Source organism: Schistocerca cancellata, chromosome 4 (assembly GCF_023864275.1).
Source record: "Schistocerca cancellata isolate TAMUIC-IGC-003103 chromosome 4, iqSchCanc2.1, whole genome shotgun sequence".
Taxonomy (NCBI): domain Eukaryota; kingdom Metazoa; phylum Arthropoda; class Insecta; order Orthoptera; family Acrididae; genus Schistocerca; species Schistocerca cancellata.
The window spans coordinates 716,050,536-716,066,355 of NC_064629.1; the positions used below are offsets into that span (position 1 = coordinate 716,050,536).

Sequence of the window (15,820 nt, forward strand, 5' to 3'; positions counted from 1 at the left end):
TATATAATCTTTAATTACATTTGCAAATCACAATATTCACAATAGTTTTTGATAAACAAATATAATTATCACAATAAATGTATAATAATAAATCACCAATATCTTTCTGGTAGTTCTCAAATTCTTTTAAAGTTATAAAAAAGAAAAAAATTGATTTTTCTCGTGTTCACAAATATCTATAATACATTCTTTATAATTAAAAACAAATTCCTGATCTTCATACCAATTATCATCATTATAATTTAGCATATATTCAATACTCTGTGTTCCTTGCTTTTAAAATATTCTATAATTAAAGATGGTTTAAAAATGGTTTTGTAAATATTAGTTTTGACTTTTTTCTCTCTTGGTTTGTTAAAAATATTTTTCCCTCATTAAAAATATTTTATTCAACTTAAATTCTTATCATATGTTAGTCATATTCTGTGGTTTAATTTATAAGAAAAGGTTTTATTACATTTTTAAAAAGTAAGAATATTTTTAGAATTTTTTAAAATATTTTATCCCTTCACTCACAAATCTAAATTTTTTCTCATGCTTGAGATTTTATTTTTATTTTATTTTATTTCTTTTATAATCAGTTAAAATATGTAATTATTTTGCTTTTCTTTTCAGTCATTATATTTGGTTAAATTTGCTGAATAAATTATATCGGGACTGAGGAGGTGATTGGGAATCAGCTTCAGCAGTTGGAGACGGCTAGTATCCACAGGCATGGGGTAGATTCAGCCATTTCCATCTACTGGGTGCATTCAAAATATATCCAACACTGGAAATGGAAATGAGCGTATGGCATCAGTGGCCGGGAGTTCCCAGTCGAGAAGTTTGACTGCCAACTGCAAGTCTTATTGAGCGCAATGCCACATTGGGCGACTTGCACATCGACAGTGGGCATGAAATGATGATGAGGACAGCACAACACCCAGTCTCTGAGGGGAGAAAATCTCCCTCCCCAGCCGGGCACCAAACCTGGGCCCCCGTGTGTGGCAATCCAACGTGCTGACTGTTCAGCTATTGGGCCGGATATGTCCAATACTTTGATGTTGATAATGTTAATTAAGGTATCAGACTTGATGGCATCATTTTGGACCATTAATTATGGTAATATTGGCTACGACTTTTAACTTTGATGACATTCCAACACACATAATTACCCTAAAGGAGTGGAAGAACAAATGTTTTCCACCCCTTGCAGAATGTGCCATGACATTATAAAATGCTAGTGAAACAGTTACACACTGTAACATCAATTTTATGTCATAACTTACATTAAAATTAACCACCATTTTGCAGGCTATGCCACAATGTCATTAATTTATACACATAGTGTAACATCAAAATGTCGTTCCTCATAAACAGTGGTAATGTTTGCCGCCGTTTTTGAGAAGAATGACTCTGCTGATACTGATGGGCCTCTCACTACAGCATACAGACCTGGAATGATGAAACTCAAGTAGTTGGAATAATAATGAAATTAATTTTTATTACTATTGAATATACCATGTAGCAATGGGGGGGGGGGGGGGGGGGGATGACCTTGAAGGTAACTCTCCACAAGACAATACAGGGGGGGGGGGGGTGAGGGGATGACCTTGAAGGTAACTCTCCACAAGACAATACGGGGGGGGGGGGGGGGGGGTGAGGGGATGACCTTGAAGGTAACTCTCCACAAGATAATACTGATCATACACATAGAATCTGCTTAAAAATAAGTACAGGCATATCCCTAGTTGGGAATAGATCAAAAAGTCAAATATGACCCAGGTGTGTCTAACATCATTGCAGGTTATGATCTCTGGATAAATAAATGGCTACTACTACTACTACTACTACTACTACTACTACTAGCACAACTACTTCTGCTACTGAATCATCCTGAAAGCCATGGACCAAGGGTGTCAAGGAGGGGCAATATTTCTTGATCCCCAAAAAGCAACTGACCATGTTGAATAATGCTTTTTGTGCAGCCACAGGGCATCGTGTTACGACTCAAACTGTGCACAATAGGCTGCATGATGCACAATTTCACTCCCAACGTCCAGGGTGAGGTCCATCCTTGCAACCATGACATCATGCAGTGCAGTACAGATGGGCCCAACAACATGCTGAGTGGACCGTTCAGGATTGGCATCACGTTCTCTTCACCAATGAGTGTTGCATATGAATTCAACCAGACAACCATCAGAGATGTGTTTGGAGGCAACCTCATCAGGCTGAACGCCTTAGACACACTGCCCAGCAGCGAGTGCAGCAAGGTGGAGGTTCAATGATATTTTGGGTGGCATTATGTGGGGCCGACGTATGCCGCTGGTGGTAATGGAAGACGTCGTAGTGGCCGTACGATACATGAATGCCATACTCTGACCGATAGTGCAACCATATTGGCACCATATTGGTGAGGCATTCATCTTCAGGGATGACAATTTGCGCCCCCACATCGTCCACATCTTGTGAATGACTTCCTTCCGGTTAATGACATCAATCCACTAGAGTGGCCAGCATGTTCTCCAGACATCAACCCTGTCGAAAATGCCTGGGATAGATTAAAAAGGGCTGTTTATGGACGATGTGAGCCACCAACCACTCTGAGGGATCTACGTCGAATCGCCATTGAGGAGTGGGACAATCTGGACAAACAGTGCCTTGATGAACTTGTGGATAGTATGCCACGATGAATACAGGCATGCATCAATGAAAGAGGGTGTGCTACTGGGTATTAGAGGTACCGGTGTGTACAGCAATCTGGACGACCATCTGTGAAGATCTCGCTGTATGGTCGTACAACACACAATATGTGGTTTTCATGAGCAATGAAAAGGGTGGAAATGATGTTTATGTTGATCTCTATTCCAATTTTCTGTACAGTTTCCAGAACTCTCAGAACCAAGACGATGCAAGACTTTTTTAGATCTGTGTATAAGTAGAAATGGAAGCAAAATGTAGACAGAGTGCAACAAGGCATGTATATCAGCTCAGGAAGCGATGGAGTGAAGATGCCGAAGTTAGAACAGGTTCCTGGAGCCTAATTGGTGAATGTAAATGATACACAGGCAGAAAAAAGAAAAAAACAGAGAAGGATTAGTTGTATGTAGGGCAAGATGCCATTTGGAACATACTAAAATTCCTCATTCTTTACTCATCCAGTAAATCCCTACAGACTGTGGGATGTTAACAAATTAACTCTATTTGGTCTTCCATTAGCAGCAGTAGCAATTGTCTTCGTTTTGCTTGAAGGCTCTGTGCCCGGCCGTGGTGGCCGAGCAGTTCTAGGCGCTTTATTCTGGAACTGTGCAACCGCTACGGTCGCAGGTTCGAATGCTGCCTCGGGCATGAATGTGTGTGTAGAACCTTAGGTTAGTTAGGTTTAAGTAGTTCTAAGTTCTAGGGGACTCATGACCTCAGATGTTAAGTACCATAGTCCATAGAGCCATTTGAAGTCTCTGTACTTCACGCCATCTAAAAATTCTGCCACTGAATAAAAGTAGTGATCTAATAACAACTTAGGGATTTATAAAACAATGAAAATGAGAAAATAATTTTCATTTTAAGTGGGAGACCATGGTACATGTCTATAGCCCTATTCTTAATGGATATTTTAAACGCTGTTGTCTACAGTGGCTGGACATGGGGTTTGCCTTTTGGCTGGTATAATGTTCATGACATTAAAGTTTTTATCTCTTTTAAATTCTCCCTCATACATTTAAATGTTTCTAGAATAAAAATACAGGGGAGAGAGCAAAAACTACTGAAAGAGTGGCCTGCAGGAATCTGTTTGTCACGCTTGGTGCATTGTTCTTACAGTTCGTTTTTGGCTCAGGAAGATGAGTTGCGTTACACCACACTGTGACCCCATACTGTAGAATGCTGTGGAACTGGGTAAAGTATGCAACTCCAACAGTGTGGAAGCTTGCTTTGTGTAAAAGTAAATGTAGGCTGTGGCATACTTTCTTAAGTGTCACATTTGATTTTGTTATGTGAGTCTGCCATTTGAAATCATGTTGAAGCCACACGCTTAATAATTTTGCTTCCAGTGAGAGTGTAATTCTACTGGCGTTTATGCCACAAAGGTGTTGGGTGCTACCCTATTTAAACAAAAGCATAGAAAAGTTATTTTGGATGCATTTATTCTTATCTTATTTGCTTCAAAACGGTCATTTAGCTGATAGGTGGCTTTATTTATGTTTGCTTGTAGTTGTCTTGGGCCATTTGCTCCAAGAAAGATATGAGCGTCATCTGTAAATTAGGTATTTATTTGTGATTCAATGCTGAGATTTATGTTGTTTATTTCAGAAGGAAAACAATAGGCTCAAGATTGGATCCTTGGGAGACTCCACATCTTATTCCTGCCTCTGAAAAATATGTTCCAGTACTATCATTTAGCTCATGTGTTAGTACTACTTTCTGTTTCCAATTTGTGAAGTACTTTTGAGCTTTTCCCACAGGATTCTGTGGTCCAAGATGTAAAAAGCTTTGCTAAACTCTAAGAAAATATTAGCAGCATTTTGCTTTATGCTCATTGCTTCTAGGGCATTTTGTAAAAAATTATAGATGGCATTAATAATGGATTTATTTTTCTGGAAACCATACTGGACATCAGTGAGGATTTTCTTCTTGTCCAGGAATTTCATTAATCTCTTAGACATGAATCTTTCAGTGAGTTTGCCAAAAGCTGATAATAAAAAGAAAAGCTTATAATTTCCTAAATTAGCTTTGTCACCTTTTTTGTGAACAGCTGTCATTTTTGTAGCTTCAGGACAGCCAGCAAAGCTTCCTGTTGAATAGGATGAGTTAATTATTTCTGCAAGGAGTGTTGCAGTGTTTATAATATATTCCTTTATGATGAAGTCTAGAATCCCCTCAGTTTCCAAGGACTTTTTTGAAGATTTTTGCTATATGACTGATTTCATTCAGGGTAGTATCAAAGAGATAAACAGAGTGGAGGTAAGAATCTACTTTGCTCTGTTGATTGTTTTTGCTGTCTTCTCATTATTGATTGTTATATTTTTTGTGTTGTTTGCATAGTGCTGCCTGAAGAGATTTTCAGTCTGCTGGGGGTCAGTAACTACTTGTTGTCACAGTTCAGGGTGATATTTTCATTTCTACTATTTCCTCTCTACGCTATTACTTTCTGTGTTTCCCTTGAAAGATATCACTTCTGTTACCACACACTTCTTATTCACAGAATTAAACACATCACTTTTGTTGTTGAGAGGTAAGGCTTTTGAGATGTCATACTTCAGATTTAATTTTATACCTACGGTTTTTAAACTCTTGTAAGTAATAAATTTCTTTCTCACTCTGTTGAGGCTAGGCCATGAGTAGTGTGAAACCTTCTTCCATGTTCACTTATATCCACGAATGTTGCATTCTTAAATTGGAGCAGATATTTTGAACCTCTTTGATTGCTTTTTGTACTTCTTGATTTATAGAGTACCATTTTGGTAACCCATGGCAATATGCCATCTTTGTTCTTTTGTATTGTTTGTTCATTGCTATGTCATGTGCTCCAATGAGGAAAACATAAAAATCATTTGTGTTCAGCACCAATAATTTTCCATGGCTGACTTCAGTCACAACTTTCAAATTGGTGTTTCAAAAAGCCGTTGAATTCATAAACACTTCTGTTGCTTAATCCAGTGACTATTCCTCATCCTTAACTATCCATAAAAAATAAATTTTAGCTGTGCTTGTTAAAAGAAGTTTACATGTTTCAAATATACTATTGTGGTGTGTTACATTTTCTCTTGTACTAGTGTCCCCAATCACTTTTCCCATGTGGTTCAACAACATCCCAGTTTGATTACTGGAGGTCAGCACCTTTTTATTGTTCACAGTCACTTTTGTCCATTTTCTTTTTACAGTGCAGTTAGCCTATCTCCTTTGCTCAGTCCTTTTTATCTCCAGATGGTTCATTAGTAACCTTACCAACACAGGTCTTAACTAAAAGTACTTCATATGGATTTTCATGCACAAAATTTACACTGTTCACACTATCTATCACTATGTCAATACTGTGTTTGTTTGAAAGTTTAATCCACTTATCTGCAGGATATATGATTTCTTGTGCATATCTCGGCCTGTTTTTATGTGGCATCAGTTAATGATTTCATGATTTAAGTTGATTTATTTCCATACGTTGTGCACTGATTATGAATTGCATACTAGATAAGCATTCCTTCAGTCTCATAATTAAGACATTACATTATTGTCATGCTTTTTTACCACTGAAATTAAAGCTTTCTTTTCCACTTGTCACCATGTTTGCAAACAACTTAATTCCTAAACAGAGAATAAGCGTGATCTGGAAATACATTCAGATGGCTCATTCCCAGTACAGCTTAGAAGAACATATAAAAACAGGTAACAGCACTCCTAGATTCAGAATGATAGGTTCTTTTTTAAGGGAGGAAAGATGAATTGCTTGGAAAGGTTAGTCCAGGAAATTAGGGACCACTGTAAGAAGTTAAAACTGCTGACCCCTGTGGTGAACCATTGTTCAATGTTACACAATTACTTATATGTACTGTATCTCAGATTTTGTTTCTATTTGGTATGTTTCTGAATATGGTGAGAGTACAGCTGTAGTTGATCGTCCTTGTCAGCTTGGCCAGGATTGATGGACTCCAGACCAAGTTAATGGGGCTCACTAGGTTTGGGCCGATGTATACTATGCTCATAGGTACATGAGATGGGAGAGAGGCCCCAATTGTACTTAATCAGTTTTGATTTGGAAAAGACATTAACTTTATCTGATGTTTCACTAAATTGGCCTACTGTTGTAGACAATTACCTAGATTTTACATGGAATATATGACCTTCATGGTGAAAACATGAAATTGTATGCTTTAAGAGGATGAGGCAAAATTGGATCAGGCATAATTGGATACAGTAGTCAGAAACTGAATAGCAATATAAAGGGTATTGTAACAACTGTGCAAGATAAACCAGGCATTCCAAAATTGTTATGGGAATAATAACAATAACTTCATGTGACTCAACAGCTGGTGGAAGTCTTTCAATTGGACACCACTTGAACAATTTCAGTTTCCCAATGTCCATAACCCACACCAACAATGCTACAGGAAAAGTGGACATAAAGTTTAATGTGGAATCCAAACCATGTGTCATGCTTGGCATATCATCATGCCATTGCAAGGTACAGGCAAGATTAAAGGCAGAATAAAAGAAAATCAGTCAACTAACTGGGATCTGAGCCCTCAACCTTTCTCTTTCCTGGCCCAACTGCCATTATACTAAAATCTGATCTTGTTACCAAAGGAGCAAGAAGTTTTCAGCGATGATTTTTGAGATCAAGCCATATTTTTCTAAAAAATGATGCAAATGAAGTGAATTTTGCTGTCAGTGAGTACGCTCACTAAAAACAGAAAGTGTATGTCATACAATGAAGACTTTCATGACCAGATGTTTCGACTGCCACGAATTCTTCCGGGTTGTATGGCTGTGGTCCATGGAAGGTTTCGTCCAAAGCTATGATAGACATCTTCTGAGGTGCTCCTGGTTGTGCTGAGTCTTTACGACAGTCGGCCCTTGCAGGGATGCCCGCATTGTCACCCATGCCACCCCCACCAGTCAGCCCACAAGCTATTTGTTCATTTCTTTCATCAGTTGACTTGACTGAACTGATTCATCAAGTATTTGTACTTTCCTATGTAGTACACACATGCGGGTCATTGTATTTTATATGTTTCTGTGTGGCACACAGATAGCTAACGCATACCTATGAGAAAAGTCATGGCCATTCTAGTGATCTCAATATGTTATTCTGTCTGGCATTTGTTTGAGAAAATTCACAAATAGTTTATGGTTTTCTTTTACAGAGAACCTTCAATACATAGCATTATCAATAAAGACTATTCGCCGAATAGGAAGCTAGTTTACACTCAGAAGCAAACATTTTAAGACTGAAGAATGAATAAGTAAAAAGTCCTTGTTGTAGCAAGTGCAAGTGTGAAGATTAGTCAAAAGTGAGAGTGATCAGTTGATTGTGAAATATTAATAATAGTAATTCAAAGTAATTTCTCAGTAAAAATATTGTTATGAGACTCGTAATAATATTTTTACTAATAACATAACGATAGTTTCTCATACCTAACTCATAACATGAGTTAGGTATGGGAAATTGTTGATGCATATATCTCTGGTAATAGTAACTTTCGAGAAGATTCCTAAAAACACATTGTTACTATATAGGCCTTCTATCAAATGCACTAGAAAGAAATGGAACCAACAGTAAAATTTTCACACACATAAATTGCTGGATGATGTCATCATTGAAAACTCAACCTTATATTGTGTGTCGCAAGGTACATATTGGCTTGTCGCTTTCACAGTAGGTATTTATTCACACTCCATAAAAGTCTGTAAGTGAACATTCTGGCAGCGAATGTTCTCAAAACAACTGAGTCACATATATAAGGGAATCAGAGTCCCTGCCAGAATGTCAGTTTGAAAGCTACAACCGTTGCAATAAGTTGGAAGTAACTAAAAGTGAACAACTGCGATTATTGGCTATTACCATGGACTTCAGTCAGGGTTGTGCTTAGTGATATTAGGAATATGCGGAAGGGAACTGATGACCATAGATGTTAAGTCCCATAGTGCTCAGAGCCATTTGAACCATTTGAATATGCGGAGTGTGACCATGTGTGTTTTAGTGCTAAGTGTACTAGTGTTGCACTTTTCAGTGTGAATAAAGTGTTTATTTGAGAATAATTGGCATCTAATTTACCTATGTCTTAACAACATAATACAATGGATTGTTATGTAATAAGGATAAGAAAAATAGAAACATCTGCAGATTTCAGTCACCATTCAGCCACAAAAACACCACCAGATGTACAGGCAGAGCCCAGCAATTCGTCGAAACTCCCACAACAAAGTTCATCAACTGATTCCTTTAATCCCATGGATATTGGCAATTATTTGGAGATATTAGCATCAGGAAATATTAGTGATGATATAAAACACAAGCTTCTCACAGCTCCAAGGAAACCTGAAAAAGGTTATATCTTTCCTACTTCCGAGCACAACAAGAGGGGACAGGTTGAATGCAAACAAGTGCACCATAATCACTTTGAACAGTATCCATGGCTAGTGTTCTCACATGTTAAAAAGGGACTTCTTTGCATTAACTGTTCAATATTTGTGAATTAAAATGGTTGGAGGAAAGAAATTGATTATCGCCAAGAAACTTGTGCCTGAACCACTAACAAGTTTGCCAAAATTACTGGTAAAGATGGTGACCTTAAGACCCACTCTCAGCTCAAGTACCATATTAAAGTGTCAACAGATGCAAAATTATTTTTGGTGACATGAGACAACCACAAACTTGAGGTCATAAATCAATTGTCAAGACAGAGAATGGAAAGCATTAGGGAAAACATAGACCGTCTTGTACCTATAATAAAAACAACTATATTTCAGGGAAAGCAAAATATTCATCTGCGGGGCGTAGAGATGATGGGAGTCTATTAGAAAACAAAAATGATTGTGAAAGTGTAGTGAGTAGCGAGGGAAACTTTAGAGCTCTTCTAAGATATAGAATTGACACTGGAGACTTGCAACTAAAACATCACCTTGAGACCACTAAAGTGAACGCCACTTACATAAGTAAAACAATGTGTAACAAACTTATTTCATGTTGTGAAACAGTGATGTTATCAAGAATACTGGAGGAAATCAAAGGTTCTCATTATTACAGCATAATCTTTGATGAGACAATGGGCATAGTGCACATCACCCAACTAAGTTTAGCTACGAGAAATGTTGATGGTGATGGCAAATTACACAAAAGATTTTTGGGTTTCGTTGAGATCCATAAAGACAATGGTTTTAGTGGAAACATTGACGATGAACCTCAAGAGAGTCAAGATGATGAGCACAGCGTTACTGGTGAAGTATTATGTACTGTGATTCTAAGGAGGATGGAAAGCCTTTCTCTGTCACTGGAGAACTGTATGGGTGTAGGCTGTGAAGGTTGCTCAGTTAATATGCCAGAATTGAAAGGACCTGTGGCTACAATAAAAAAGAAAGCTGTCAAAGCACAAGTAGCATCATGTCGAAGTCATCAGCTCAACCTCGCTGTCTCTCGCTGTCTATCGCTGTCTCTCGCTGTCTCACTTGGTACAATTGAAGAAGTAGTATCATTCTTTACACAATCTAGCAAGCGCTTCACAACATTGAAGAGTCACCTAAAACACTTGCTGCAGTCACATTGCCAAACTACATGGGTTAAATGACATAATGCTGTTATTCAATTTGCAGCTGATCTCGGAACAGTTTGCAAAGTTCTTACAGAAATACGGTGTTGGTGGGATAGAACAACTGCTGCCAAAGCCAATATTCTCCTTCAAGCTCTCTCTAATTTCAAGTTTATTATCACTCTGTTTACACAGAGTGACATTATGAGCATAACATATACACTCAGCAAAATCTTACAAGATGTCATGATGGCAAAAGTAAAACTAGGTTTTGTGCTCAAGGTGCATGACAGCATGAGAGCTAATGGTGATAGCCACTTTTCTCATACTGTTGAAGAGGCAAAGGTAGTTATGGAAGTGTCTGATGTGGAGATAAGTGTTCCTCATCTTAAAGGCAGACAAAGACCCATGGAAAACTGTGATCATACGAGTAATGATGATGCTATAACATATTGGAAAAGAACTCTTTTTATTACAACACTGGATCACGTTACGACTGACATGAGAGAATGTTTGGCTGAAGAAAATATTTATCATTTAAATTTCAACATACATTTGCCCTCAAAACTACTGAAACATGACGGTAATGATCTGGCGCATAAAGTGAATCAGTGCTTAACTGAACTACTGTTCTCTGAAGAAGAATCACTGTTTGTGATTAAAAAGATACTAATGGGAGAGATTCTTCAAAACAAGCAAATGAGCATAAATGCCCTTAATGTTCGTGATTTTGTTATGCAAACATTGTCTGTTTGTCCAAGATCTGCCCATCCTACTTTTCACACACTGTACAAAATATTTGCTTGTCTAACTGCATCTACTGCTGCAGTAGAAAGAAGTTTTTCAACATTGAGGCGTACAAGGACATGGCTGAGGTCGACAATGAGGGAGGATTGTCTTAATGGCTTAGCTCTGTTGAACACTCACCCTGACATTGATTGTCCTATTGACAATGTAATTAACCAATTCACCAGGAAGAATAGGTGCATAGAATTCATCATTTATGGAAGAGAACCAAATTGTAACATTTTTATATCATAAGATGACATTGTGTATATTCAGTTTAATAAAGTTTAATAAAACTTTCTTGAACTTTGCATGTGACTTGATTATTTTTTATTATGGTAAAAGTAAAGGTAGCTCAAGATATCTTTAGCACCCCCTCCTTGAGGTTTTCCTGTATCTGCCACTGCAGTCAGCGCTAAGGCATTCTGTCCTACTTCTTTCAACACTGCCAATTATTTGTTAACGTGAAAAATTCCGAGTTGTGTCATGTTTCAGAATCCATGTTAAACTGTATGTCCCACAATAAGTGGCAGGATAAGACATTTCAAAGGTGTAGACTATACCACCCCCAATAGTACTGTAACCAGTAAAATATTGTGGTACACAATGCTGCCACCAAAATTTTTGCTCACTTATCCTATGACATAAAATGTCTGACCGACAGAAAAGTTCAATTTGAAAAATACTGAAAAAGTTCCTCCTTGACAATTGTTTTTCTTTCATAGAAGAATTTTTAATTCTGCAATGTGTGAATGGCTATGGTTAGGAATTATTAACTCCCAACAGTACTTTAAAAAAGTAGATGATGAGCATGTAACCACATTCACGTTACAATTAATGCTAAAAATGAATCACAGAATATGAAATTATCTAAAATTTGGATAGAAGGAAGCTTTTACGTACAATGAGCAGATGAGAAAACATTTTACTACTGGTCATTAAAACTGTAGCACCAAGAAGGATAGCAAACAACAAAATTTTAGTTATTGTACATATATAGTATAGCAGAAAGAGTACATTATTTAATATGTTATTGATTTGGGGGTATATAGGGTGCAAAATTTAGTACACAGCACTGCTACCTCTGCCAAAAACAACAGCTCTAACTTTACTGGGCATGGAGTTGGACTCAGCTTGGATGACATATATGTACATAATTATATGCTGCTTCACCCATTTCATCAAACATAGTGGCTGGTGAACGGTGGCATGCCAGTCTCTCGGCAAATCATGACCAAATGTTTTCAATGGGTGACACATGTTCTGGCCAGTGCAACAGTCGAATACCCTCTGTATCGATGTGACTCAGGGTAGTACAGGAAACATGCAGTGTTCTTTTATGTTGAAAGGTAATGTCATGGAGATGGCTACTGTCCTTAACATGTCAGATATGTAATGGCTGCAATCCAAATTACAGTGTGGAGCACTTCATACCTCAACACTAGGTGCTGGGCCCATCTGACAATGACGAATGCACTCCGGTAACATTTGTTCTTTTCTGACTCTCCACACACAGGTACACCCATTGTGATATTGTACCCATATTTGGGAGTTGTCTGAAAAAATTGTGATGTGCCAGTCATATTTTCAGTGTTATCACAAGCTGAAGCAGTGTTGGCATGCCCCTCTCTCTCTGCCACACCAGGGGAAGCTGCGATAATGATCATCACGTTGACACTTGGTGCTTGAGACATCAATCCACTGCTTGTGTTATGCTGCAAACAAGCTCATTTCCTGACTCAAAGTGTCTGATGTGGCTGTATGATCTTGCATAGCAGAGTAAACAATATATCTGTGTTATTGAGCACTAGTCTTGCATGACCACTGAAATCTTGCATTGCATTGAGTGTGGCCCCCTGAACCCAATTCCGTGGTCACATGACAATCAAGGGATCTTGACTAATGTGAGCAGCAACATAACAGAATCCAAATGGCAGTGTGGTATTTCTACCTGCTTTGTGCAGTTCCACTGAAATGCTAATCATATGGGTAATTACAGTACACTTCATGAAAACTTGACATTTGTTATGTGCCATATTTATGGTGGTGCAATTTTAATGTTTTGTCACTAAAACCATCTAGATCACTATTGCACTGTTTTTCCTTATTTATTACACTAAGGTTAGAACTTGCAGAACAAGGTTCAATGTCAGTATTAAAACCTACCAATAACAGGGCATCATAATCAGGGGCAATTGATGACCTGAAACTTCCTGGCAGATTAAAACTGTGTGCCAGACCGAGACTCGAACTTGGGACCTTTGCTTTCCGTGGAAAAGTGCTCTACCAACTGAGTTACCCAAGCACGACTCACGCCCTGTCCTCACAACTTTATTTCTTCAGTACCTCATCTCCTACCTTCTAAACTTCACAGAAGCTCTTCTGCGAACCTTGCAGAACTATCACTCCTGGAAGAAAGGATATTGTGGAGACACGGCTTAGCCACAGCCTGGGGGATGTTTCCAGAATGAGATTTTCACTCTGCAGTGGAGTGTACACTGATATGAAACTGTGTGCAGGACAGAGACTCGAACTCGGGACCTTCGCTTTAGGTGCCTACTGAAAAATCTGAAGAGGAACCAATCCTTAGAACACAAGAAAACTGTCACAGAATGGGCATTATATAGTATTAAGCTTAGGTTGTCACAGCAAATCTGCAAGGAGATTATTGTGCAAGGAAGACAATGGTATTTTGTTCTTAGGGAGGTTATTCATATAATGTTCCATTTAAGTTCTGTATGAATGCCAAGTTTACCACAAAACATTTAAAAAGTTGATGGAATTTAGTGGTGACCATCACAGAAAAAAATGGAAGAGCCAGACAATTTGTTTTTAGTTTACACAATTAACACAGTTCATAGAGACTTTCAAAAGTCATAAGTTTCCTTTAATTTATGTCTATGGTCACAATCTTTTCTGTTTAACAGAAAAGTCAGTTACACATGTTAACCAATGCATCAAAAGTGGCACAATGTCAGAAGAGAGTACACATTTGGGTTTCCTGCAGTATGGATAACAGATCAGTCACAGTGTAGTACTGCAGCAATGGTGCAGCAACTGGAAATATATTCCCAATTTGAAGCATACAGGAGAGTATGGTTCTTGTGGGGCAAAATGTCTAAACTGCACATAGATTCACCATGAAATTCTGGACCAAATACAAAATCACATGCAACCATAATGAAATGGAACCAACATGTTAATCAAGATCTGAGTACACAACATATTTTTGGCAAGCTGAAGGAACATGACAGATGAAACAGATTCTCCAATGAAGAAGGCTTTCACACAGTGATTTTCAAATGTCTCCATGACTATTACACGAAATCCTGTTGTTGAGGAACTGTATGACTAGTAGGACATTCCAACTATTGTTTATAGAAATTTTATGACTATGTTGAAATGTATCTGTGTCACTCTGAAGAGTGTAACATTTAATAAAAGATACTTGGCCTGCCAAATGTTTAACTAACTTTTTGATATCCCCTCCTATTTTCAGCACCATACATTTCCGACATTCAAATGATAGTTTGTTTTGCAATTTTAAACATGGCTGTGAGTCAGAAATCATACAAGAATTTGACTTGTGTAATACAGCAAACCAGGTGCAATAAGATTTAACATGAGCTGGTTTTGACACTGTCTATGGGTGTCTTCATCAGAAAAACTAAAAACAATTACCTATAAAGATAACAAAACCATTAACATAGAGGAAAACCAATAATCATCTAGTTCAAGATGATGTCTAGTGCAGTGACGTGTATTGATCGAGTCAGTAAAAGTTACAGTTCTGCTGTGAAAAAATGAATCTGTGGGAATTGTAATACAGAAATCGTGAAAGTAAATGAACACCTTTCATGTTCACAAAAAATCACAGATGCTCTAAGACATGTTATTTCACAACTAACAAATAAAAATTCTGAGCTGAAGAAATCCTGTGGGAATTGTAATACAGAAATCGTGAAAGTAACCGAACACCTTTCACGTTTACAAAAAATCACGGATGCTCTAAGACATGTTATTTCACAACTAAGGTAGGTAGGTGGTTAGTGTTTAACGTCCCGTCGACAACGAGGTCATTAGAGACGGAGCCCAAGCTCGGGTTAGGGAAGGATTGGAAAGGAAATCGGCCGTGCCCTTTCAAAGGAACCATCCCGGCATTTGCCTGAAACGATTTAGGGAAATCACGGAAAACCTAAATCAGGATGGTTGGAGACGGGATTGAACCGTCGTCCTCCCGAATGCGAGTCCAGTATGCTAACCACTGCGCCACCTCGCTCGGTCACAACTAACAAATAAAAATTCTGAGCTGAAGAAATCCTGTCATATTCCAAACAATAAAACAAGTAAACTGCAAAATGAGAATCTGGAGAGTTATGAGTAACAGAAAGAAAATGTCCAACTGGTAACAAACAAACTTAGCAAGTGGAACAGGTACAGTGTACTGCTGACAAGTAGTGGTGGTGACAATAAGGATAACAAACTTCATAAATAGCGAGTGAATAGAAGAACAAATCAGTCCACAAAAGAAAAGTACAACATAAATTGATATCAGGTGGCTACCTAAAGGTAGTGAACTTGTACAATCAGATGGAAAAAAGAGTCAAGAAACCATGTAAACAATATGAATGTAATGGCAAATCAACTTGGAAATCCACAATGAACTGAAATGTACTTTTGCTTGCTGATAGAAATGGAAGAAAGCTTGCTAATACTGTATTAAGTGTGAACCATAACATCCAAGTTAGCAGCATGGTGGAGCCAGGTGCAAGATTGAAAAACATTGTAGCAGACATAGATTTAGAAGGCACAAT

The 15,820-nt window shown here is 37.9% G+C and overlaps 1 protein-coding gene across 3 annotated transcripts in view; it reads right to left on the reverse strand.

Annotated features, from left to right (window-relative positions):
• Positions 1-302: 302 nt before the first annotated feature.
• Positions 303-15,820, reverse strand: part of LOC126183733 (uncharacterized) — a 69,279-nt gene continuing 53,761 nt past the window's right edge. For all 3 annotated transcript variants that reach the window (XR_007536796.1, XR_007536797.1, XM_049925940.1), the window contains one exon: positions 303-1,434. Coding sequence is in view for 1 of the 3 variants with exons in the window: in XM_049925940.1 (XP_049781897.1) it covers positions 1,316-1,434 (119 nt within the window). In the remaining 2 variants the exon portion in view is untranslated. The remainder of the gene's footprint in view (positions 1,435-15,820) is intronic.